This window comes from Dipodomys merriami, unplaced genomic scaffold, assembly GCF_024711535.1.
Source record: "Dipodomys merriami isolate MVZ:Mamm:240054 unplaced genomic scaffold, mDipMer1.0.p SCAF_2, whole genome shotgun sequence".
NCBI classification, from domain to species: Eukaryota; Metazoa; Chordata; class Mammalia; order Rodentia; family Heteromyidae; genus Dipodomys; species Dipodomys merriami.
This window is the reverse complement of record NW_027203381.1, coordinates 70,604,977-70,631,999: the sequence shown is the minus strand read 5'-3', so window position 1 is coordinate 70,631,999 and position 27,023 is coordinate 70,604,977. Positions and strand designations below refer to the sequence as shown.

The following is a 27,023-nucleotide window of genomic DNA, read 5'->3' as shown; positions in this document are numbered from 1 at the left end:
AAAAAGAAGGGCCTTTGGGAGGTGATTAGGTCATAAGGATGGAGCCCTTATGAATTGGATTAGTCCCTGTATGAAAGGGACCCCAGAGAGACCTTTCCCCTACCTGTGAGGTCACCGGGGGAAGAAAGTCATGCAGTAGGGAAACAGGCCTCCAGCAAACACTGAATCTGCAGCCAAACCTTTCAGTGTCCACAGCTGAGAAATTGGTGTTTTGTTTTGTTTTTGTTGTTGTTTGCAATCTCAGTCAATCCCAGTCATCTATTACAGCCATCGAAACAGACTGATACATTAGGCATTTGAAGGGAAGGGGCATTAGGATAAAAGAACATCTCAGGCTGGAGGTGGAGGTGTGTTGGAGGAACAGCAGGTGTGGGCAGGGTGTTGTGAGTAATCTGTGTGTGGGTGTGTGGGGGGGGGAGAGGGGACAGAGGGGAGAGAGAGAGGAGAGAGGAGAGAGGAGAGAAGAGAGAGAGAGAGAGAGGCCGCTGGAGTCCAGCCTGTGCTGAGAGCTCTGCTCTCTTTGAGCCGCTGCAGGGGTGTGTCAGGATCTGATCTCCTCAGAAAGTTCACTCTGCCCACCCCACAAGGTTGCCAAACAAGGTTAGAAAACCTTTGCAAAAGCAGCAAGGGGGAAGACATGCATGATGAGTGTAAGGCCATGTCACGTAAGAATCAAAAGTAAGTGTGAACATAGAAGCCACTCCCACAAACATTCTACATGTATGTGTGTCTTGAACATTATTTTATTCCGACAACAGCAGTGAGTGCCTCTGAAGAGCAGTTCAGGAAGCCCAGGCCTTGTATGGCACCCGGTCTTTGAGAAGCGACAGGCATGCTGTGGACAGGGGCAGCAGGGGGCGCTCTGTAGGAAAAGGCCTCACACCCTACTGCTGGGCCCAAATCCTAATCCACCTCCAAACAGAAAGGAAATAGTCTGTGAAGCAAGTTAGAGAGGTCTGCCAATTTAGTTATGTCTGTGGCCAAGGGTGTAGCTCAGTGGTAGAGCAGTTGTCCAGCATATGCGATTGCCCTGGGTTTAATCCCAGCATCCCCTCCCCACATACACAAATCCATCATAAAGTTATATCTGCATTAACAACTTTGGCCATTAGTAGCTCCAAAAAGCGTGTTCTATTCCACTTTTATCCCAATTTTATTCCACTTGCCCTTGAGAACACAAGAGTAAACACATGTAGTATCAGTGACAACGCTTTCAGCAACAAATAACAGGCAATTACTCAAATTGGCCTAACAGCAAAGGAGATTCAGAGGCATCAGGTATTGTTCGATCAAGGCTGGGTTCCATTTCTTTGTAGTTCTCTCAGCTCAACCCTTTTCTGTAGTATGTATTCATCAGCTCATGGAGGACGCTCACTGTAAGCCAGGTATAACACCTGTGCCTCACAACTTGTTTCATTCTCATGATAATTATGAAGTAGGTCTTTTTTTTTATTGGGAGTATTATGCTTGTTGGAGTATTATGCTCAGAGTATTATGCTTGTTGGACAGGTGGTCTACCACGTCAGCTACACCTCCAGCCCTTTTTGCTTTTATCAGCTTTCAAATAGAGTTTTGCTTTTTGCCCCATCCAGCTTGGATAGTGATCCTCCTATTTAATGCTTTTTAGAGCTGGGATGACAGGCACACATCATTGTGCCCAGATTTTTCTTTTTTATTGGTTGACACTGAGTCTTATGATCTTCTTCCTACTTCCACCCCAGGTTTGAACTCAGAACCTCACATTGCTAGGTACTTTTAGGCTGAGTCCTGATTTTACTAGTTTTTTGTTTTGTTTTGTTTTGTTTTGGGTCCGGTACTGGGGCCTGAACTCTGGGCCTGGGCGCTGTCCCTCAGCTCTTCAGCTCAAGGCTAGAGCTCTATCACTTAGCCACAGCGCCACTTCTGGCTTTTTTCCTTTTGCTTATGTGGTGCTGAGGAATGGAACCCAGGGCCTTGAGCATGCAAGGCAAGCGCTCTACCACTGAGCCACCTTCCCAGCCCTTTACTGTTTTTTTTTGTTTTTTTTTGGGGGGGGGGTCGGTTGTGGGGCTTGAACTCTGGGCCTGGGCGCTGTCCCTCAGCTCTTCAGCTCAAGGCGAGCGCTGTACCACTTGAGCCACTTCCGGTTTTCTGGTGGTTTATTGGAGATAGGAGTCTCATGGTCTCTCCTGCCCGGGCTGGCTTTGAACCGCGATCCTCAGATCTCAGCCTCCTGAGTAGCTAGGATTACAGACGTGAGCCACCAGCACCCGGCTTTTACTAGTTATTTTTAAGGTAGAGTCTCACTTCTTTCTCTGGGCACACATCTGGGAAGTCAGTTATGTGCTCAGCAGAACTGAAGCAGTCCAAAGCCTCCAGTCCCCATTTCTGCTCTCCAGAAGAGTCTCTCATCCTCCAAATTTCCTAACAAAGTTGAGGCCTCCTCTAGTCGTATCCACTTATTCCAGGTATTCACTCTGTGGAAAACATGGACAGAAATCCACTGATTAGCTTGAGCTCACCAGGGTCTGCCCTGGGGCTTGGGAGTGGACTCAACCTAGCCAGAACTGTTTGGCTGCTTCATCATAGAGTAGGAGTGGGATATATCTACAACATATTAGAATATTATTCTGGGTGTTTTCCCTAGTGAGGACAGTCGATGTCAATCACTCCAGTGTGGCACGCGGCTCATTTGCTATTTAAAATAAAACTGACTGTATGGCTTACCAAAGCCCTCTACACAACAAAGAACAGCCCCTACCAAAGATACTTTATTGCATTTCCTTCCACAATTGACAGTTAAGAACAAATAATAATAGCAAATAAAAATACCTTACAAGAGCATCAGCTATCATATATATATATATATATATATGTATATATATGACACTATTAACATTAAAAAAAAGAACATGCGGTATGTGGTTGCCCCATCAGTATGTATTTTGTGTGTGTGTGTGTGGTGTTGGTGGTTACAGCCAGCCTCTGTCACCAGAGCAGAATGGGTCCTAAATGAAGTCTGTCTGGAACCTGTACCATGAGGCTTTGCATCTGGATTTGTGGACACATCTCTGACCCTGAGCCACACAGAAAGGTTATCATGTCAAGGGGCTCACACTGATCACTGGTGGCTTCCGGCTTTTATCTAGTTCCCAGGCTCTTTGTCTGGGCAGAACAGCACTAGGGTGAGCCCATCTGCTCCCAGGAGAGACCCCAAGGGAGGAGGTGGAACCTGGTGCCTACTCTTATTCATCTTCCCACCACATCAGTCCCTGCTAGCCCAGATCAGGCTGTTCACCCTCTGCCTCTCATACCCATTAGCTTTTCACAAACTCCATATCACATTCTGGAAATATTTCTAATCTGAGCCTTCTCATTAACATCCAAAAGTTCTTACATTCCCAGTATAACTCTTGAAAATGTTGAATACCTCTTTCCCATTCTTGAAGTGAAGCCCTATCACAAATACTCCTGGCAGTTCAAGGATGGCTAAATCCATACTGGGAAGGAGAAGAGTGGTGGCATCCATATTCTAACCTGTCCACTGCACCCTAAGAAACATCATGCCTTCGTTCCCTCCACTGCAGGGCTGGTGTACCAGGCTCCCAGGAGGATCAGGTCATGTATCCACCTCTGTAGTTGCAATTCAAGAGAGCAGCCATCTCCCAGGCTCGAAGAATGCTGGGAGTGTCCTCCACACTGGAAATGCTTGTGTCGCCATCAAGAAAAGAACAAAACCCAACCACTGTCTTAGTACTGGGTACAGATTGGAGAAAATCAATTATGTTACAAGTGCTGGTAGCACATATGCATATTTAATTTCACAGGTACTTCTTTAACAAGCTGCGATCCTTGTCAGCATTTAGAGGGACTGACGGTGCTGGCCAGAAGGAAATACCAGAGGCCAGAGCTTCATGCTGCTCACCGATCTGCATCTCAAACTCATGGTATATATGGCTAGAGAGATGGAGGCGTCCACATTTTTTTTTTCCATTCTAGACAGAGAGATTAACAGAGATAAGTCTCCTAGAAAATCAGTCCTAACACACATACATGAGATAATTTAAATCTGTAAGTCCTGAACAATATTTTTGTTTTCTTCAGCTTTTTCCCTATTCTTCCTTATGGGAGGGTTTTTGTTTTGTTTTGGTTTTTTTGGTTTTTGCTTTTACATTTTCAATTGAGTATTGAGTATGGAGGCCTGAGTTCAAACTCTAGTACCAACAAAAATCCCATGGGGTAGCGATGGGTAGATGAAGACATACTTTGTGTGTGTGTGTGTGTGTGTGTGTGTGTGTGTGTGTGTGGGTGAGTGTGTGTGCACGTGCACGCGCGCCCCATTGCTGTCCTAAGCATTTCAATTTGCAAAGCCAAACAGAAGGGCTCACCTAGTAGTCGGGGCGCGGGATACTCTTCTGGCTGATGTATGGGTTCTGTTCAGGAATGTTTCTGGAGGCCGAGGTTCTGACTTTGGGGAATATGTTCCCTTCTGCTCCAGCATTGCTGAAGCCGGTCTGCTGCAGGCGCAGGTTCTGAAAGTCATTGTCAATCAAGTGCTGTTCTTCTATGTTTTTGCCTTTGTTCTTTGATCTGAAAGCAATGATAAGAATTAGGATCTGACAATGGCAGAAGACTCCTTGACATAAATGTTAAACACTCTTTTTTTGGGGGGGGTGGGGGGTGGTGTGCCAGTACTGAGGCTTGAACTGTGGGCCTCGGTGCTGTCCTTTCATTTTTTGTTCTTTGTTTTTTTCTCTCAAGGCTAGCACTCTACTACTTGAGCCATACCTCCGCTTCCAGCTTTTGGGTGTTTAATTGGAGATAAGAGTCTCACAGGCTTTCCAGCTGGAGCTGGCTTCAAAGCACAAACTTCAAATCTCAGCCACCTGAGTAGCTAGGATTACAGCACCATTTTATGGTGATTTTTTAAAGTCTGTTCTACTTCCAGGATCACATATACTTATATACTCAGAGGAAAACGAAGGTATGACAAAGACAGATGAGTCAGTGGTGGTGGAGATTTCCCCCCTTGATTCCCCTCCCCTGTCCACAAGAGGAAACCAGTTGGAAAGCAGTGCCCGGTGTGGGAGTGGTACCTCCATCCTCTTACCTTACAGAGACAATGAGGGCAATCACCAAGGCAAGGATGAGGAAGGCAGCAATGGTACCCACAATAGTGAGGATCAGCTGAAATTCTGAAAGGGAAAAGAATAGATTAGACTCCCTTAAACTGGCCTCTGTCTCCCAGGTCTGAGGCTGCTCATGCTTTGCTCTCTGACCCTGCAGAGCCGGGCTGGGTAGGTGGCTCATCAGCTGTGGCAGCCCACTCCTGGGCTTTGTAGGAGCTGGGATCACATGAGTCCCACACGTCCCACGTTACCTCATCGCCTTAACCTGCTCTCTACGCCTCCCCTTTATCCACAAGCCCAGGGACAAGGTTGGGGCTGAGGTTGTGGCTAACAGAGCAGCCAGGCCATGGCTTAACGGTCTTGGTGAGGGAAGAGCCTGGAGGTCCCTTAACATCCATTCTGCTCCTGCACCTTCAACGCTGGCCTCACGACCAACTACGAGTGTGTACACTCACAGGTCCCAAAAACTTAGCATGAAAAAGCAGCGACAGGATGCACTCAGAGTCTTACATATTGAAATGAATGTCAGTCAAATCAAGTTCACCCATTGTAGTTTTAAAATCTTGCTTGAAATTGTAAAAGAAAACATACAATGAAGCCATGGCTAATACCCTAGACCTCTCTTTCTGCTGCACCATTGCCACAAATACATCCTCCCCGCCCCCCTCAAAAAAAAAATCCTGGGTTCATGGGACCACCCACAATGAAGTCTCCAAGGACCTGAAAGGCCACAGGCTCCAAATCTGTCTTTGTTTTTGTTGTTGGTGGTTGTGGGGTTTGAACTCTGGGCCTGGGCACTGTCCCTCAGCTCTTCAGCTCAAGGTGAATTGAGCCAGGGTGCCACTTCCGGTTTTCTGGTGGTTTATTGGAGATAAGAGTCTCACAGACTTTCCTGCCTGGGCTGGCTTTGAACTGTGATCCTCAGATCTCAGGCTCCTGAGTAGCTAGGATTACAGGAGTGAACCACCGGTGCCCGGCTAAATCTATCATTTTATTCATGTGGAAACTGAGAGCCAGAAGGAAGAAATGATTTGGCAGAACTGTTCTGGCAATCAAGCCCTCCACATGTGAGTGTGGGCACAGTGCTTCCAGTACTATTTGCACTGGCACAAAGCTGGTGCTCATAGGCAATTTCAGATCACTGAGCTTTACTGAATGCATTGTTTAAATTACCAAATGTTTAAAGTTTGCGTTGTTCCAGTCTGGGTGAGAGATGGCTTTAGCATGGGATGAAGCAATTGAATTTGCAAGATGACATCTAAGCCAGTAAATAATGAAGGCAAGAAGATTTCAGAACTAATGTCTGATTTCCAGGCCTGCTCTCCTACAACAACCATTTTTGGAATACATGGATCTTTTATCCTTTCTAGTAGCAGAGCATCCATATTTTAGCTGATGTGGGCCATCAGCATAATGACTTAGGATGCTCTTTGGATTGAAATGGGCCCTGAGGCCTGAGCCCACACTGAGCCTGAGTTCTGTGATTTCCAAAGCAGAGTTGGCACCCAGAACCCAAGAGAAGCATGGAATGCAGGGCCCAGAAGACAAGTTACAGACTTTTTTGATGAAGGAAGCCAGACCGAACCAGGTATTAACACGGGGGTCCTTGTTCCATTCTCAGATGTTTAGTAACTTGTCTATTTTGCCTTAGTCTTGGGACTTGAATTCGGGGCCTGGGTGCTGTCCCTGGGCCTTTTTTTCTCAGGGCTACAGCTCTGCAACTTGAGCCACAGCTCCACTTCTAACATTTGTGATGGTTAATTGGAGATACAAGTCTCATGGATTTTTCTGCCTCAGCTGGCTTGAAACCTCAGATCTCAGCTTCCTTAGTAGCTAGGATTAAAGGCGTGAGCCACCAGCGCCTTATCTATAATAGCACAACATCTGTACTCACGGTCTTCACAGTCCTTTCCATTGTAGCCAAATGGACACCTGGAATAGGGTGAAGAATGAGAAAATACATGAGAGAGTGTGCTGGAGTCTCCGTCCCACGCTACTTCCATTTCTCCTTTTCTATCTCCTTTTCTTCTGCCCTCCCCAGCTCCTTCTCTCTCTTGCTTTCCTTATGTTCCATTCTTTTTTTTTCCAGAAGAATACTTTCTAGTTAGGCCTACGACGCCTCTTGCTCCTCCAGGAAGACTCAGCCACCCAGGTGACACAGAGCGCAAGAGGCACGGAGACCCTCTCGAGGTGATGCCACACAATCCTGCCACGTGCTCCCGCTCTGTCAGCACTGGCATGCCATCTGCAGGCAGCGCCAGTTCCCTCCTCTGCAACTGCACAGTTAATACATTTCCCACGGTGTGGGGTCACTCGCTTCTATCTCGTGTGGTTCCTGGACACAGGGAATGCTCAGACACCACTGGAGAAGAAGAGGAAGACGCTGTCCACACCTGCCAGCTCTGCCGGCTCACAGCTGCCTGGCTCTCCCCTGTATGTTGCTTGTAAATTCTAGCCCCACTAGGTAAAAACAAGGTGATTTCTCTTACTTTTCACAGAACTCTTTGTCATTCTTGTAGCCTGGCAGGCACTCACACAGGGGGGCTCCATTGCTGTCCAGTATACATTGCTTTTTGTTCTTAGCATTGCAGTCTTCAGGACAATGTAGACCTAGAGCTTCAAGGCAGAATGATTTCTGAGGAATTTTCAAAAACAATTCTTTTTTTTTTTTTTTTTTGGTGCCAGTAACTGGGGCCCTAGTTTTTTCCACTCAAGACTAGCACTCTACCATTAGAGCCACAGCTCCATTTTGCCTTTTTTGGTGGTCAGTTGGAGACAGAGTTTCATCAACTTTTCTGCTCGGGATGGCCTCTGTGATCCTCGGATCTCAGCCTCCTGAGTAGCTAGGATTACAGGCATGAGCCACTAGCACCTGGCTGGAAACAATCTTTTTAACCCTAAAGTGAAGAAAACATCTTTTCCACATTGCTTTTTTCTAAGTAAAATCAGATGGCCATTGCCTCTACTAAGACATACTCTGCAAAGATGCACATAAGTCACTTCCTAGCCCAGATTGAGTTCTGGTGCAAAACCAAAATTCATACCACTCAGTTTTGGAATGTATATAGAAGTCCAAGTTGTAAAGTCTGTATTTTGCAAATGCAAAAAAGGAGAGCAAATGAGCTGCAAAGAACATTTAAAATACTAACCATTACAAGTAGAAAACTCGTTAGGTCTTTGCAACCCAGGTTTGCATTTACATTGTAAAATATTAATGCAGCTACTACTATCATTTATACAACCAACAGATTCACATAGATCCATCCCTGTAAGAAGTACAAATAAAAAAAATATGTTCAGCAAGACAATAGAGTAGCAAGCCATGTGCTGGTGGCTCACGCCTATCATCCTAGCTACATAGAGGCTGGGATCTGAGGACTGAGGTTCAAAGCTAGCCTGGGCAGAAAAATCTCAGAGTGATTATTACCTTCAATTAACTAGTAAATAATCAGAAGTAGAAGTGTGGCTCAAGTGGTACAGTGCCAGTCTTAAGCAAAAAATCAGCAAGAGCTTGAGGTTCTGAGCTCAAGTTCAGTCCTGCCACAAGAACAAAAAAGGAAGGAAGGAAAGAAGGGAAGAGAGAAGGACAAGGGAGAGGGAAAAAGGGAGCAAGGGAAAGAAAAAGAGAATGACAAAGAAGAGAGAGAAAAATAAGAAATGAAGGAAAAAAAGAAAAAAGGAGATTCTACAACTTTTGGTACAGAAAAGAGAATCTATTTTGCCACTGAAGCTGGCAGCAGAAAAGGTGCTGTCCTCTGAGCTTTGAGTTGCTTATTTCCATATCAGGCTGCTTTGTGTTCTTGTAGCTCATGCTGAGTCTCAGAGTAGAAGATGTTGAGAGGCATCGACCAAAAAGAAATCTTCAGGACATGGATCAAATGTTTTCACAATTATTCACAAGAGCCAAAACAGAGCATTCATGGGGTGGGGGTGGGGACTACCAATATTATCCTTTTTGAGGGGAGGGTAGTACTTAGACTTGAACTCAGGGTCCTGGGTACTGTCCCTTAGGTCTTTCACTTAAGACTAGCCCTCTACCTTTGGGTCATAGCTTCACTCCCAGCTTTTTGCTGGTTAACTGGAAATAAAAATTCTCACAGACTTCCCTGCCCAGACTGGCTTTGAACCATGATCTTCAGGATCTCAACTGAGTAGTTAGGATTACAGTTATGAGCCACCAGTGACCAGCTTTCCCAATATTATCTGGAGGAATATACTAGTTGTTCTTGGCCAGTTCCCATGCTGATGGAGACCCTCCGCCTCCTCACAAGTGCTGTAAGTCTGAGCTAGTCAGAAGCAGAGTGTGTGATAAGATGGGGGGAGGGGACAGGAATTCTGCCTGTGTGAATTGCTACTTTAGAAGTGACAGCCCCTTAGCAGGCAAGGACAAAGAGACATCAGAGATGTCACAGACATGCATACTATAGATGTTGAGAGAGAAAACACTGACACTGTCAGGAAAGAAGTGTTAATTCCACTGCAAGAGACTCTGGAGGATAAAAAAAGTAGTTCAAGAAGGTGAGAGGCTTTATCTGCAACAATGCAAATGTGAGTTGTAAGAAATCTAGGGGAGGGTCAGAGGATTGAAAACCTGAGAGATGAGAAACACTTTGAGGAGAAAACCAAATTAAAAAGAGAACCCCAGAAAAAAAAAAAGAGGGAAGTGGCGCTGTAGCTCAAGTGGTAGAGCGCTCGCCTTGAGCTGAAGAGCTGAGGGACAACGCCCAGGCCCAGAGTTCAAGCCCCACCACCGACAAAAAAAAAAAAAAAAAAAAAAGAGAACCCCAGGATGGGAATGTGGCTCAGTGGTAGAGCATTTGCCTTGCATGCCTGAGGCCCTGGGTTCGATTCTTCAGCACCACATAAGCAAAAAGAAAAAAGCTGGAAGTGGCGCTGTGGCTCAAGTGGTAGAGCGCTAACCTTGAGCTGATGAGCTGAGGGACAGCACCCAGGCCCAGGGTTCAGGCCCCACGACGGAACCCCCCCCCCAAAGAAAAGCTCCAACAAAGAAGAAAAAAGGACTAAAGTGAAAAGAAAAATGTGGATGTGTGTGGATGTGTGTGCATGCACATGTATGTGTGTGTGGGCGTGCATGTATGCAGCTCTAGGACCTTTTGCTGGAAAATTACACTTAGATGGAAAAAAATGGTGTATGCTGTTAAAAGACAATCAAATTGCCAGCGGATGGGACCACTGTATTCTCTAATACAATTCTCAGTGTTTTCTCCCATAACATTTTTAAGGTCCTGGTGAGAATCTTTTCAATATTTCAAAGAAATAGAAAAGGTGGTGAAAAACTATAAATGAGCAGGATTTGCTCATGATTTCAGAGAAATGAGTCTCTAGATTAGGTCTGAGGGTTACAGTCATTAAAAATCAAACCATTGGGCACTGGTGGCTCATGTCTGTAACCCTAGCTATTCGGGAGGCTGAGATATAGGGAAACAGGTCAAAGCCAGACCAGGCAGACTCTAATCTCCAATTCACCACTCAAAAACTGGAAGTGGTCCTGTGGCTCAAATGGTAGAATGCAAGCCTTGAGCACAAAGAGACTCAGGGACAGGGCCCAGGCCCTTAGTTCAAGTCCCAGGCCTGGCAACAACAACAATAACAATAACAATAAATAAGTAACAACAACAATAACATTTAAATGTTTAAGGCATAAATCATAAAAGGAGCAAAAGAAAAAGGAGGAAGGCAGAGAGGGACAAGAAGAATGGACAGAGGCAGCGCAGGGAAGAAGCACTGAAGAAGCCAGTGAAAGCACTACGGTCCAGCAGTGACATTTGCACTTGGAAGACAGGACACACAACAGCCCCTCTGGAGCTGGTGCTAACTGATCCTTTGCTAGGGTGAAGAGCTTAAGATGACTGCTGTGGGGAATCTCATCAACTCATTCTTACATTTCTGGCCTGACACCCTTTCACAAGGTCCTTTCTGCAGCACTTCCTCCTACCATTTGGCCTGGCTGCTTAGGAGAGTAATACATGTGATAAAGCAGAGGCTGGAGAAACCCTTGTACAATGAAGTTTATCTTCTAGCTGCTCTTGAAAGTCTTTTACCCTAGCCTGCTAGAGGAGGAAACACTGTGTGGAGCTGAGATGGAGCCATCTGAGAGATGCCAGACCCCAACTGTGTGTGTGTGTGTGTGTGTGTGTGTGTTTGTGTGTGTGGTGTGTGTGTGTAGTGAGAGATGCTTAACCAGGCCCTGTGGAGATCAGTCAACCTTGGCCTCTCCCAGGAGCCATGTTGAAATCTAACCCATGGGCCTGGGAAGTTGGCTCAGTGGTAGAGTGCTAGCCTGGCATACATGAGGCCCTCAGTTCGATTCATCAGGAATACATAAGCAGAAAAAAAGCTGGAAGTGGCCCTGTGGCTTAAGTGGTAGGGTGCTAGCCTTCAGCTAAAGAGCTGAGGGACAGCGCCCAGCCCTAGGGGAAAAAAAATCTGTGCCAGAGACATTACAATAAGGATATATTGATATTCTAGGACACTAAGATTTGGGATGGTCCCTAGTACAGCTTATATAAACATTAGTTTTGACAGCTACACTGAAGAGGGTGAGTTTGTCTATATGCATTTGTAAAGCTGTGAGCTGATGTGATCCTTCTGATTTCTCATTTCCTCCTATTTCCTTGCCCAGAGGTGACATGTCTGGTTTGTACTTCCCAGGAGAATGCTAATGATGTCAATGTGATAACATGGGACACAGCTAGAAAGGAACAGGAGGCAAGTGACAGGAATGGAAGGTACAGATTTAAAGTCAGCAGATAGCCATGGGTTCTGATCATGTAGCCCTTGGCCCTTCTGACCTACAATGGAAAGGTTTACAAAAAGTCAGGTAGACCTTTGTATTTGAGGAGAGTTATTTAACCAAATTATACTTACTATTATAAACTGAAATATTTGGGTGTTTTTCTGCTGCCCGGAGAATGAGAACAGACACAGTGGACTCAGTTTGGTTTGTATCTTCTGCAAAAATGTTTTGAACAGAAGCCCGCACCTGACCTGAAGCACGCATTAGGGATCTTGCTGACCCACTGAGAACACTGCAAAGGAAAGGAGCCTGTCACTTGAAGAACGGAAGGGCCAACAAATGAATAGGGTTTCAAATCTCTCAGCCCTCATCCTGACCCGTAGTCCTGACCCATAACCAGGGTCCACATACGGAGGCCCAGTCCTGAACCATATTAATCTTTCACTATGAGTTTTTCAATTGCATGTGTACCTAGGGAAAATCTCTGGGGAAAAACACAACAATGTCCTGTTGGAAAAGTTTGTAGGAAAATCGTGGCTACTTATTTTTGGGAAAGTTGGGGATAAACTTTGTTAGGTCTGGGAGCTTAGAGTTAACCAGAAGTATGTGGAGAAATGTCTGACCTAATAGCTGTCACTTTCAGCAGGATGGTGACGATATCAGTTTCTCTCACTTCTTGAGACACCCTCTCAGCCCTTTTTCTTTCTTTTAGATAGGGTCTTATCTTTTGGCCTGTGGTTGGCCTTGAACCAAGATCCCCCTATCTACAGTCTTCCATATGGTTGAGATTACAGGAAAATACCACAATGACCAGCTTATTGAATGAGATGGGATGGGGTTCTCATTAATTCTTAGCTTCAGCTGTTGTAGAACCATGATTTCTCTGATCTTTGTCTCCTGAGAAGCTTGGATTACAGGTGTGAGCTACCACACCTAACAAGAATAGATTTTAGCTGTGAAATATTTTCTCAGAGCAGCTCGGTGAATCCTCCAATCAGAAACCCATGCATACAGAAGGCCAATTGTGTATGCTCCCGCCTTCTCCTGATCCACAAAGATTGGACACACCTTTTACGAATTAATACAACAATAGACCAGAAAATGTAAACACTCCACATGCTGCTTTTCTGTCCAGCTCCACTCATCTTTGTACATTCTTGGCTTGAAAACTTATGTATTCATGTGCTTCAGAGAAGGCTGAGGCGGAACTGCTAACTTCAAGAGAATTCACTTGGTCTCACATGCTGAAGGCTCAATCAACACTGTTCTTTCAACAGAAGCAGCTCACTACTAGCCCTTCAGTCATCCTGTGTGTGAGTGGGCAGGGTGTTCCCTGCCTGCAATGCATACTCCAAACAAGCTGGTCCAGATGATGCTCTGGACCACAGGCACAAGTTGCTGAGCAACCATCAGCCTCTTACCTTCTCTAGGCCACACCCTTCCATCCTGGCTACACAGTCAGTGTGACCTTAGCAGGGCTGGCATGCACATTCCTCTCTGCAATGACCTGTCTAACCACCTGCTTGTACATGAGACTTGCCATGAGAAGACCTTCATGTCACATGGGGAAACTCAGAGGAAGACGAGACATGAAGCAAACACCTCCGAGCCTCCAAAGCACCCAGCAGTCTAGAGCAGACTTACCTTACTTGAGCAATCACAGTCTGTTTATAATCAGTATCATTCAGTGCATCTGAAAACTGGGGAAAAGAATAAGTTTAATAAAGTAAAACAAATTCAAACATGATTATCTAGGTTTAGAACATACAATTCTAAGGCCGTTTAAGGTTCATGGCAAGTTCTTCTTTTTCTACTGTACTCCTCATCTTTAGACTTGAACTTGAGGCCTGAGCACTGTCCCTGAGCTTGCTTGCTCAAGGCTAGTGCTTTACTACTTGAGCACAGCTCCATTTTTGGCTTTTTGGAGATGAGAGGCTCGTGGACTTTTCTCCCTGGGCTGGCTTCCAATTGCAATCCGTAGATCTCACACTCTTGCATAGCTAGGACTACAGGCATGAGTCATCTGAGCCACAGCAGTGCATAGCACTCTTCCATGTTGAGAATTGTTTTACTTATTTAATTAATTAATCATAGCAGGAGCTACCAGGGCCAGCTCTTTGGATTTCTTCATTGGTTTATCTATTTACGGCAGTGCTCAGATTTCTCTTAAAGCCTTGTGCATGCCAAGCAGGCACTCTCATACTGAGCTCTACCCTGATGGTAGAAGTTGAACCCAGGACCCTTTCCATACTAGGCAAGGGTTCCACAGCCCCATTGAGCTGCATGCCCTGAAATAACTTACTTTACAATAGTGTTAGGCTTCTTCTTCATCTAAATCTATATGAATGGTTTATACAACAATGGGTGAGGGTTGGCTGGAGCAAGAGTCCCAGGGCCTCTGCCATGGCAAGGGCTCTACTTCAGGCAGAAGATCAAGGAGAAGCCCTGTGAATGGGCTAAGATGGAGGGGTGCCTTTCATTTCCTGAACCTCTGGAACAGAGTTGGTGTGCACCACCTGAAGACCCCACCCTCTCCAGGTCCACAGGAGAACCACCACTCATCTAGAGAAAGGAAGGTGGAGAATACTTACAAATGTAGTGATTTGATTATGTAACTCTTGGTAATTCAAAGAATGTTTCTCATCCAAGCCAGATGTGTCAGCTACTTTTACTGTAATCTCACTGAGGAATGTCGTTCCTGAAAATCAAGCAGAATCTCTCTGTAGTAGCTCATGGAAAAGTCTGTGGGACTTGATTCTGGCAAAAAGCGAGAAGCAGAAGTATTATGTCTCAAGTGGTACAATGCCTGATGGACGAAAATGCCAGGCAGACTTGCGTGGGGCTCACACTTGTAATCTTAGCTACTCAAGTGTCTGAGATCTGAGGATCAGGGTACATGTAAAGTCTATGAGCATCTCATCTTCAATTAACTGCTCAAAAACCACAAGTGGTGCTGTGGCTCAAAGTGGTAGCATCCTAGCCTTGAGCCATAAAGCTCAGGGGCAGCGCTCAGGTCCTGAGTTTAAGCCCCACGACCAAAAAAAGTACAAACAAACAAAACAAAAGAAAAAAGCTAAGCAAGACCTCCAGCATCTGAGCTTAAACCTCAGACAAAAAAATTAAAAAGAAAAGCCAAGCTCCCAGTGCACGCGTGTCCCATGATTCAACAGCGCAGTGTAGACACAGTCTTTGTGGTCACATGGTCTTTGATAGTTTCTATCACCCCACCCCGGAAACCCGGGAGGAAAGAACTTCATCTTCCCAAGACTTCCAGCCCAGTCTGCAATTCTGCTTTTGTCCCTCTCCTCTCCCACTGGGTGTGTGTTGGTCCAAGGTAATAACAGCCTTTTCCTCATATGACTGGCCCTTCGAGGCCTCTACAGCTTTTTTCTTTTTGCTTCTCATATCCTAGAGACTCTATTCACCATCATCTCAAGTTTTCTCTAAAGCCCACTTAAGGTATGAGATGTGGAGCTCCACTATGCTCAGCGCTTGCAAATCACATTGTTTTGTTGTCAGTTATGGTGCTTGAACTCAGGGCTTGGGCATTGTCTCTGAGCTTCTTTTGCTCAAGGCCAGCACAGCGCCAATCCCATCGTCTTCTGTGTTTGTGGTACTGAGGATCAAACCCATAACTTCCTGCATGCTAGCCAAGCAGTTTACGACTAAGCCACATTCCCAGCCCCTTGTACCTCACCTTTTGTGCAGTTTAGAGAGATATAATAATATCCCTCCGGGCACTTGCAGAAATGTGCGTTGTTTAGTTGCACGCAGGAAGCACTGCCACAGGGGTCCCCTTGGCACAGGTCACTGGGACCTTGGATGGAGAAGGAAGAGGTTAGAAATCCACAGAGGTGATAGCAGATAACACTATAAACACGTTTTTCAACCTTCTGGCCTGTTTACTCTCTGGCTGTGTGCTTCCACCACACACCTCAGATAATCTAGAAACAAACACATGCTTTCTTAGGTCTCAGGAAGGTCCATTGCTGAAACTCTGAAGCCAAATCCTCACTGACAACAGAGGCTAGAGACAAATGGACAAAGGGCTGCTGACAAAGAGACTTCAAACAAACAAACAGAACAACAGCTAGCCAGGCACTGGTGGCTCCCTCCAGAAATCCTAGCTACTTAGAAAACTGAGTTCTGAGAATCAAAGTTCAAAGCCAGCCTAGGCACAAGAGTCTGTGAAACTCGATCTCCAACTACAAACCAAAATGCCAGAATGGAGCTATGGTTCTCATGGGGTAGAGCAGGAGCCGTGAGTGAAAAAGCTAAGGGACCGTGCCCAGAATCTGTGTTCAAGCTCCAGGACTGATACATACAAAAATTTTTTTGTTCTCATGCCAAGGAATCAAGACCCTTTAGATTTTCTGGGTGTTCTAGAAAATCTTTTAGAGTCCCTACAAACTTTTAGAGAAAAAAGGGTATGTTTTTTTTAGGTGGCTGAACAATCATCTTGCAAGAAAGCATAGCCAAAAGTTCCTAAAGGAAACTATACACCATACTCTGATGAACATAGTTGGTTTATATACCCATAGGAAGGAAGGGAGGAAAAAGTAAAGGATAAAATATGGTTTGATGCTGGGCCCAGGTGACTCATGCCTGTAATCCTAGCTACTCAGAAGGCTGAGATTTGAGGATTGTGGTTCAAAGCCATCTCCTACCTAAAAGTCTGTGAGACTCTTATCTCCATTAAACCACTCAGAAAAGGGAAAGTGGTGCAGTGGATCAAGTGGAAGAGCATTAGCCTTGAGCTAAAGAGCTCAGGGACAGCACCCAGGCCCAGAGGTTAAGGCCCCACGATCAAAAATAAAACAAACAAACAAATAAAGAAAATAATGTGGATCAACACAGTGACCTTTCCAAGGGGAGTGATCAGTCCAGCCTCTGGCTCTCTGATTGGACAGACTGAATAAATGGTGACAATAACATGACAATGGTTTCCACAGCCTTGGCCTAGACTCCTGGGCCAGACAAGGCATAAGATCTTTTCTTGGTCCCAGGACCTAGTGAGATCCGAGGAGGGAAGTTTGACAATTGGCCAAATGATCATTTTTGTTGGCAATTGTCACCATATGTGTCAGACAGAAAGGTTCTAGGCTTTGTGTTCAGATTAGCTTAAGGGTTTGACAGTCTTGTGAGCTGCCGGGAGAGTCTCTTACACTGGAAAGATAGAGATGGTTGAACTCAGGGTCTGGGCACTGTCTCTGAGTTTCTTTTGCTCAAGACTAGCACTCTACCACTTGAGCCACAGAACCACTTCCCACTTTTTCTGTTTATGTGGTACTGAGGAATCAAACCGAGGGCTTCATACATGGTAGGCAAGCACTCTACCACTAAGCTACCTTCCAAGCCCTTTAGATTCTTCAAGCTACAAAGGTTGAGGATTCTTCTGGACCAGGGTGGGCAAACTATAGATCAAGAATCATATCTGCCCAACTCTTTTTTTGTAAATAAAGTTTTATTGGAGCACAGCCAAATTCATTTATTTATATATTGACTCTGGCTGTCTATTTACCCTTTGGCCTTTACTGATAGAGTTTGTCAACCATTGCTTGAGACCAAAGGTGTGGAAGATGTTTGTCCCAATAACTCCAGCTTCATGTTAATCCTATCTCTTAGTATCCCCAAAACATCTGGCCTTTGGACAATGGCCCTGATCATGTCCAGGACTGTCCAGCACTGCTGCTATTTGGCTTCTTGTCTCCCTGTTCAAATTCCATTGGCTCAATTTCTACATTGTGATCATCCCACTATCTTAAATTAACATCAGGGTAAAAACAACTTCCCTTGATTGGTGTAGCATAGCCAATGTTTATACAGATCTAAAGAAGCGGGAGTTATTCTCAACAATCTCCTAGGGTAACTTTTCTTTTTTTCCCCTTATTTTTCTTTTTCTTTTGTCAGTCATGGGGCATGGACTCTTGGCCTGGGTGCTATCCCTCAGCTCTTCAGCTCAAGGCTAGTGCTCTGCCATTTGAGCCACAGTGCTACTTTCAACTTTTTCTGCTTATGTGGTGCTGAGGAATCAAACCCAGGGCCTCATGCATGCAAAGCAAGCACTCTACTAATGGGCCATCTTCCCAGCTCATAGGGTAGCTTTTCAAAATCCACATTCATAAAAAACATATTTCACATGTGGCAAATGGCTTGAGATAGGATGGAAGGGAAGAAAAGAACGGAAGGGAAGCAATTTTAGGATCTCTTCTATCACTACAGGTCTTTGTGACTCAGATTGATGAAGAAGTCCATTTTCCTTCTGCTGCCACGCTGTACACATTATACACCCAACGAGGAGCCTTGGGTGGGAATGACACCAGCAGCATGAACTCTGGGTGTAGTACTATAGTCTAAGCTGTTGGTGACTGGACCACTATTGGAAGTCCCTCCTGAGAAGGATACCAAAGTAGTGTTCCCTGCAGTCCTATTATCAGAGTGGGGCTGTTTCATGGGTACCTGGTGGTACAGGTGTTGTTGATGAATCGTTCACATTATTGCTGGAATCAGTTGAAGAATTTCCAGTGGATGGAGTCAGTGTGATGTTATCAGATAAAGGCGGTAGAGTTACAGAAGGACCTGGTGTGGAAGTATCATTTGTTGAATCGGTTGAATCTTCAGTAGCTGAGGAAAGAATAATTGTTGTAGATGTGAATAAAAAGGCAAAAGTTAGATTCTTTGGAACAAAGAACAAAGACACCGCATTTCAGAAGACAACATATTAAACCAGTAAAAGCACTCATTGTTACCTGATGCTAATTAGTATTCAGCTTTTTTTTCTGGAAAAGGAATATCTGCCTATGTTAAAAATGGAAATATCTGACTACTTCTAAACACACAAAAATTAAAGTGAAACATGTAAAAATGAAGGTTAGAGGTCTTGTGCCAGTTAACTCAGTCACCCCTTACGAATGGATTAAATCCAGTGCATTTAAATGAATGTGTCAAAATGAAGAGAAGCTATTTGCCCACCTACCACAGACAGTGTAGGGCCAATACATAGGACAACTACCTCCCCTGTCTCAGAGAAGGTCTGGGAAGGCAGAAAGGGCTGGAAGAAACTCTTTCCTGACTCTACCGGAGCTGACTGTGCAGCTGCAACCCATCTTTAGAGAACCTCTCTAAATATAAAAATGCTGGGGAACAGCCGGGCGCTGGTGGCTCACACCTGTAATCCTAGCTACTCAGGAGGCTGAGATCTGAGGATCGCGGTTCAAAGCCAGCCTGGGCAGGAGAGACCGTGAGACTCCTATCTCCAATAAACCACCAGAAAACCGGAAGTGGCACTGTAGCTCAAGTGGTAGAGCGCTCGCCTTGAGCTGAAGAGCTGAGGGACAGCGCCCAGGCCCAGAGTTCAAGCCCCACGACTGACCAAAAAAAAAAAAAAAAATGCTGAGGAACATTGTCTTAGATATAGGCTCTGAGCTCTACTTGTGCTTAACTATCCATTCCCTATATCTACTGAAGAGCTTGGGAAAGCTGTCAGAGCCACAGCGAGACACTAATGTCCTCTTTGACCTTGTGCAAGTCACTGCTCTCATTGGGCCTCAATTTCCCCATCTGAGAAATGGCATGTTTTATCTAAATTTCTTTTTTCTTTTCTTTCTTTTTTTTTTTTTTTTTGCCAGTCCTGAGGCTTGAACTCAGGGTCTGGGCACTGTCTCTGAGTTTCTTTTGCTCAAGACTAGCACTCTACCACTTGAGCCACAGGGCCACTTCCCGCTTTTTCTGTTTATGTGGTGCTGAGGAATCAAACCCAGGGCTTCATACATGGTAGGCAAGCACTCTACCACTAAGCTACCTTCCAAGCCCTCTAGATTCTTCAAGCTACAAAGGTTGAGGATTCTTCTAGACCAGGGTGGGCAAACTATAGATCAAGAATCATATCTGCCCAACTCTTTTTTTGTAAATAAAGTTTTATTGGAGCACAGCCAAATTCATTTATTTATATATTGACTCTGGCTGTCTATTTACCCTTTGGCCTTTACTGATAAGAGTTTGTCAACCATTGCTTGAGACCAAAGGTGTGGAAGATGTTTGTCCCAATAACTCCAGCTTCATGTTAATCCTATCTCTTAGTATCCCCAAAACATCTGGCCTTTGGACAATGGCCCTGATCATGTCCAGGACTGTCCAGCACTGCTGCTATTTGGCTTCTTGTCTTCCTGTTCAAATTCCATTGGCTCAATTTCTACATTGTGATCATCCCATTTTCTTTTCTTTTCTTTTCCCTTGTTTTTCTTTTTGCTTTTGTCAGTCATGGGGCATGGACTCTTGGCCTGGGTGCTATCCCTCAGCTCTTCAGCTCAAGGCTAGTGCTCTGCCATTTGAGCCACAGTGCTACTTTCAACTTTTTCTGCTTATGTGGTGCTGAGGAATCAAACCCAGGGCCTCATGCATGCAAAGCAAGCACTCTACTAATGGGCCATCTTCCCAGCTCATAGGGTAGCTTTTCAAAATCCACATTCATAAAAAACATATTTCACATGTGGCAAATGGCTTGAGATAGGATGGAAGGGAAGAAAAGAACGGAAGGGAAGCAATTTTAGGATCTCTTCTATCACTACAGGTCTTTGTGACTCAGATTGATGAAGAAGTCCATTTTCCTTCTGCTGCCACGCTGTACACATTATACACCCAACGAGGAACCTTGGGTGGGAATGACACCAGCAGCATGAACTCTGGGTGTAGTACTATAGTCTAAGCTGTTGGTGACGGGACCACTATTGGAAGTCCCTCCTGGGAAGGATACCAAAGTAGTGTTCCCTACAGTACTATTATCAGGAGTGGGGCTGTTTCATGGGTACCTGGTGGTACAGGTGTTGTTGATGAATCGTTCACATTATTGCTGGAATCAGTTGAAGAATTTCCAGTGGATGGAGTCAGTGTGATGTTATCAGATAAAGGCGGTAGAGTTACAGAAGGACCTGGTGTGGAAGTATCATTTGTTGAATCGGTTGAATTTTCAGTAGCTGAGGAAAGAATAGTTGTTGTAGCTGTGAATAAAAAGGCAACAGTTAGATTCTTTGGGCTGAGGAACAAAGACACCACATTTCAGAAGACAACATATTAAACCAGTAAAAGCAGTCATTGTTACCTGATGCTAATTGGTATTCAGCTTTTTTTTCTGGAGAAGGAATATATGCCTATGTTAAAAATGGAAATATCTGACTACTTCTAAACACACAAAAATTGAAATGGAACATGTAAAAATGAAGGTTATTGAAAATATACCAAATAATAGCTAATATTTACTAACTCGAATACCAAGAACTGACATCACTGGTGCTCATAGTTGCCCAACTGTCAATCTGGTTTTGGAGTCCTCATCAGCTCTCAGGTAATTGAAAAATACCACCAGGTGGCGCTGTTGGCACCAGGAAGTCATAGGAAAGCAAGTGCCCCAGTTTTCCACTCTAGGGCACTTTTCTCTGCTGATAAGAGGGAAGGAAAGTTTGAGGGAGTAAAGAATAATTACATTAAAAATACTTGATTAAAAACTTAGTAATCCAGGGGCCAGTGGTTCACGCCTGTAATCCTAGCTATTCAGGAGGCTGAGATCTGAGGATCTAGGTTCAAAGCCAGCCCAGGCAGGCAAGTCTGTGAGACTCTTATCTCCAATAAACTTCTCAGAAAACCGGAAGTGGTGCTGTGGCTCAAGCAGTAGAGCATTAGCCTTGAGCTGAAGAGTGCAGGACCAGCGCCCAAGCCCAGAGTTTAAGCCCCAAGACCGGCCCTCCCCCAAACCCTCCCCCTCCAAAAAACATTAAATTTCTTCCTAAGTTAGCCAATAGTACTGGAACCACAGTCTTTTCTTGTATATTTCCCTATTAATAATTCTAAACACAAGGACTATTTATTTATTTAGTCAGTCAGTCACTAGGCTTGAACTCAGGGTCTGGGAGCTGTCCCTGAGCCCTTTTTGCTACTACCATTTTGAGCCATACCACCACTTTGGGTTTTCTTGTGTTTTTTTGTTTTTCTTCTGGTGATAAGAGTCTCTTAGGGACTTTCCTGCCTGGGCTGGCTTTGAATCATGATCCTCAGATCTCAGCCTTCTGAGTAGCTAGGATTACAGGTGTGAGACACCAGCACCCAGCCACAAGGACCTTTCAAAGTATAAGATAAATAAATGATATTTTCCCAAAGGGCCATAGTGGTCATCAAAGTTGCATTTTCAAGCAAGGAATGGGTGGCTTATGCCTGTAATCCTAGATGCTCAGGAGGCCGAAATCTGAGGATCATAGTTTGAAGCTAGCCCACACAACTAAATCCAAGAGACTGTTATCTCCAATTAACCACTCGAGCTGTGGCTCGAGTGGTACAGTGCCATCCTTGAGTGAAAAAGCTAAAGGACAGTGCCAGACCCTGAGTTCAAGCTGCACAACTAGTACCAAAAACAAAAAGTTACATTTTTGTAGCTCTTAGAGACTGCTGAACACTTACATTTGGAACAATAACTTCTCTCTCTCTCTCTCTCTCTCTCTCTCTCTCTCTCTCTCTCTCTCTCTCTCTCTCTCTCTCTCTCTCTCTGTGTGTTGGTCGTGAAGCTTGAACTCGGGGCCTGGGTGCTGTCTCTGAGCTCTTTGGCTCAAGGCCATCACTCTACCACTTTGAGCCACAGCACCAATTCTGATATTCTGGTGGTTAATTGGAGATAAAAGTCTCACATACTTTCCTGCTGGGGCTGGCTTTGAACTGTGATCCTCAGATTTTGGTCTCTAGAGTAGCTAGGATTACAGGTGTGAGCCACTAGCCCCTGGCAATATAACCTCTTAATAATCCAGTGATACATCTCCTAATTGTCTCTAGGAGCTCTGGTATTGATGGTTATACAAATTACTAAAGAAAAGGTTTGTAGAGGAAGCAACTCATAAGCCCTAGAACATAGAGAACTAGCCCGAGTCAAACCTGTAATCCTAGTTCTTGGGAGGCTGTGAACATAGAGGACTGCAGTTCAAGGCCATTCTAGGCAGGAAACTCCGTGAGAGTCTTATCTCTAATAAATTACTCAGAAAAGGCCAGAAGTGGCACTGTGGCTGAAGTGGTAGAGTTCTAACCTTGAGCACAGAAAGGCTCAAGGACAGAACCTAGGTCCTGAGTTCAAGCCCCAAGACTGGCAAAAAAAAAAAAAAAAAAAAGAACATAGAGAGCTAATGAAGATGCTACCTGACTCCTCCGTGGGTCTGTGAGCAACTTTAGCACAGACACAGGCTTAGCAAACGGTTATTCAGAAGGGTTAAATACGGGAGATTCCTCACTCTTCTAGGGACAAGACAGTCAACTACTGGCAGTGTGACTGGCACCCCTCTTCTGTGACTTCCCAATGTTGACCCTGTGCCCAATGCTTCACAAAGGTGCTTCACTGATGCCAAATCACTACGTGCTCTTGTAGGTAGACACAGAACTGAATGGCACACCTGGAGAGGTTTTCTGACTAAAATATAGAAATACATGTATGTAGGGTTGTATAGATTTCAAGGAAGATAGTTTAGAGCTGAAATGCTTAGCTTACATTATCTAGTAAAAAATACCCAAGAGGAATTATAAAATAATTTCTTTGGTTCAAGCTATACTTAATAGAAACATGTGAAAGCATCAGCATAGTGAAATTAGCTTTAATCATTTGATTCCCTCTGATTCTAGAACCTTTTATCAACACAGCAGCAGCACAATGTCCAAAAGGGTACAAGCCATCTGTTTAAATAAGAAACAAATATGCATCTCGTACATGGTCTCCCTGGCCACTTTTTCTCCTGTCTTTCCTAACATTCAAGTTATTAAAAAAAGTTTTTGCTCTTTTTTGGTTAAAAAAAACTTATACAACTAATTCAGACTCATTGTAACCAAGGCAGACAATAGAGATGTATTCGCTTCCAGATTGAAATTCTACCATATTAAGAGTTAGGCCTCTAGGCCCTTTTTGCACTGTTTTGCGGTGGAGTCTACTCTTTGCCCAGGCCAGCCAGGGCGCAGATCCTACTTCTGCTTCGGTGAGTCACTGGGGATGGCAGGTATGCACCACCACACCCAGCCACACAGTGAGAGAGAACATCATGAACTTTTATAGCTGGGCTAGCCAGGAACCATGATCGCTTAATCTCTGCCTCCTATGTGATTAGGATTCCAGGTGTCAGCCACTACACTCAGTTGTCATTCACTTTTTATTTCACACACATCTGCCCGTTCTCATCCCTCAGATACACAGCTGAGCATCTCACCCCGGTGACTCTCTCCAGCTCAGAACAGGAGCACCTACCCACCAGAAGGTTCATCAACATGGTCACCCCTACTCAAATCCAAGTATACTGATTTAAGAAAAAAGATGGGAAGGGGAGGGATGCTGGTATTGAGCTTGACTACAGAGTCTGGGAGCTGTCCCTTAGCTTCCCCCCCCCCCCCCCCCCCAGGCTGGAGCTCTACCAACTGAGCTACAGCTCCACTTCCAGATTTTGGTGGTTAGTTGGAGACAAGAATCTGATGGACTTTCTTTCTTGGTCTGGTTTTAAACCCAAATCCTCAAATCTCAGCCTCCTGAGTAGCTAGGATTACAGGAATGAGCCTGGCTTTTCTTTTTTTCTTTTTTTAAACTTTCTGTTGACCATGGGAATGGATTCAATTTCTTCTACAGGAGTAGGCATTGGGCTTACTTAAGCCATGTCTCCAATTGGGAGTGTTTTGCTCGTCAATTGGAGTTAAGAATTTCATGGATATTTCTGCCCAGGCTTACCTCAAACTATGATCCTTCAGGTCACAGCCTTTAGAATAGCTAGGATTACAGGTGGGAGCCACTGTTGACTGGCTCTAAGTTGTTCCTATCTGTCCTTCGGCAAGCCCCTGTTTACTGAACCCCGAAGTCTGAGCCCACAGACCTCTTTTATTCCTACGCTGTCTCCTCTCATCACAGATGAAACAGCCTGTGTTTTTGAGCTGAGTGAGACTGAAAATCTCATCTGCAAAATGGTCCCCACGCAGGGGGCCGCCGGTAGCCGCCAGCCTGCCGATTCTGTTTCATAGACCACAACATGATTAGAAGAATTAAAATTCAAATGTCTCTTACCTAAAGTCACCAGGAGGAGAAGAGGGAGACACCGGGAGACTTTCATTTTAGCTGCTCTGGCTTGGTAATCCAAGGAGGAAATGGTTTCCCTCGCTGGTGGCCTTGAGTTTTAACTCTCCTTTAGGTCCAAAGTCCAGTCATCAACTGACGTCAAAGCAGCCAAAGGCTATAGTTGTCACAACTTGATCATCTATGACAGCCTTCTTCCCAGCTTTGAGATCTAAGCCGTGAAACAAAGTCCAAAATACAGTCTACTATATGTTGAAATTGATTTCAAAGTTCTTGCAAGAAGGATTGGGAAGGGTGGATTTGATAAATCTCTTATAGCCTAAGTGCTATGAAATGACAACCTTTTCAGAGGTCACTGTCCCGTGAAACAATCATATGCCATCTATGGTCTTCCTGGTGCCATCAGAGAGCATGAAGTCCAGTTTCCTCCAGCTGTAATTCAGATAATCAACCCCTAGGTTGTATTCCCACGTTTCCTTGGAGTCTTTGTTGCCTGACTTTTGTTACCTTTTGCTATAGACCACCACACTGGACCTCTGATGATCACTTCTATAAACTTGTGTGTGTGTGTGTGTGTGTGTGTGTGTGTGTGTGTGTGAGAGAGAGAGAGAGAGAGAGAGAGAGAGAGAGAGAGAGAGAGAGAGAGAGAGAGTACAGTGAGGTTTGAACTCAGGACCTAGGTTCTGTTCCTTAGTTTTTTTCACTCAAGGGTAGTGTTCTACCACTTGAGCCACAGCTCCATTTCTGACTTTTTGCTAATTAATTGGAGATAAGACTCTTACCGACTTTCCTGCCCCAGGTGGCTTTGAACCGTGATCCTTGGATCTTAGCCTCCTGAGGAGCTAGAATGATAAGTGTGAGCCACCAGTACTTGGCTCAATTCTAGAAACTGTCATCACCCCTCTGAGCTTCCATGGCTCCACATTTAACTTTACCTAGACATAGACCCCGTCATAGGATGCTTCCAGACACTGAATATTAAATCACAGCCTTTAATGCACTGCTATTGCAGTCTCATTGGTGATGGGGTCAAGGAGGAGGAAATACAGCAGAGACCAGGAAGACCTGAGCCGGATGACGCCATCAGGGGACTTTGCTGTGTATGACTCCACCCAGTTTGCTCACTCCACCTCTCTCTTGTTTGGGAACCAGCTGTGTGGATCATCTTAATCCATCTTATGATTAATCCATCTTAAGATCCCAACACTGGCTCCAGCTGCAGCTGGAAGAATAAAAACAATAACACCGGGGCTGGGAAGGTGGCTCAGTGGTAGAGCGCTTGCCTTGCATACTCGAGGCCCTGGGTTCGATTCCTCAGCACCACATAAGCAAAAAGAAAAAAGCCGGAAGTGGCGCTGTGGCTCAAGTGGTAGAGTGCTAGCCTTGAGTTGAAGAGCTGAGGGACAGCGCCCAGGCCCAGAGTTCAGGCCCCACAACCGGACCCCCCAAAAAAAAACAAAAACAAACAATAACACCATGTGAATGTCAGCCCAAAGTTGAACTCTAATCTTCTTGTACTTATTTGCACTTACTGTACAAAAGTCTCCACTTAAGAATGGAATTAGGGGTTCATTTGTATATGGTGAATGATTCATTTGAATAAGTTTATACTTGTGTGTGTGTCCCTTTGAATAAGTTTATACTTGTGTGTGTGTCCCTGAGCTTTTCTGCTCAGGATTAGCTCACTACCATTTTTTTTTTTTTTTGTTGGTCGTGGGGCTTGAACTCTGGGCCTGGGCGCTGTCCCTCAGCTCTTCAGCTCAAGGCGAGCGCTCTACCACTTGAGCTACAGCGCCACTTCCGGTTTTCTGGTGGTTTATTGGAGATAGGAGTCTCACGGTCTCTCCTGCCCAGGCTGGCTTTGAACCTCGATCCTCAGATCTCAGCCTCCTGAGTAGCTAGGATTACAGGCGTGAGCCACCAGCGCCATTTTGAGCCACAGCACCAGTTCTGTTTTTCTGGTGTTTAATTGGAGATAAGAGTCTCACTGCTGGGCACCAGTGACTCAAGGCTGTAATCCTAGATACTCAGGAGGCTGAGATCTGAGGATCGCAGTTCAAAGCCAGCCCAGGCAGAACAGTCCGTGAGA

General features: G+C 44.9%; 1 protein-coding gene across 3 annotated transcripts; it reads right to left on the bottom strand.

Annotated features, from left to right (window-relative positions):
- Positions 1 to 1,129: 1,129 nt before the first annotated feature.
- Positions 1,130 to 25,000, bottom strand: Muc13 (mucin 13, cell surface associated). Of its 3 annotated transcripts, none has more exons than XM_070030012.1 (12): positions 24,926 to 25,000; positions 20,673 to 20,861; positions 18,325 to 18,489; positions 15,563 to 15,682; positions 14,457 to 14,563; positions 13,510 to 13,565; positions 11,997 to 12,157; positions 7,598 to 7,724; positions 7,003 to 7,040; positions 5,090 to 5,174; positions 4,368 to 4,569; positions 1,130 to 2,456 (listed from the first exon to the last, which is right to left on the bottom strand). In XM_070030012.1, exons 1-11 carry the CDS (start codon positions 24,969 to 24,971, stop codon positions 4,368 to 4,370), a joined length of 1,296 nt encoding a protein of 431 aa, XP_069886113.1. In that variant the 5' UTR covers positions 24,972 to 25,000; the 3' UTR covers positions 1,130 to 2,456. The 3 variants fall into 3 exon arrangements, with proteins under 3 accessions (XP_069886113.1, XP_069886112.1, XP_069886114.1); XM_070030011.1 differs by lacking the exon at positions 1,130 to 2,456 and adding an exon at positions 2,733 to 3,974; XM_070030013.1 differs by lacking the exon at positions 1,130 to 2,456 and adding an exon at positions 2,733 to 3,974 and having other exon boundaries at positions 7,598 to 7,718.
- Positions 25,001 to 27,023: the final 2,023 nt, after the last annotated feature.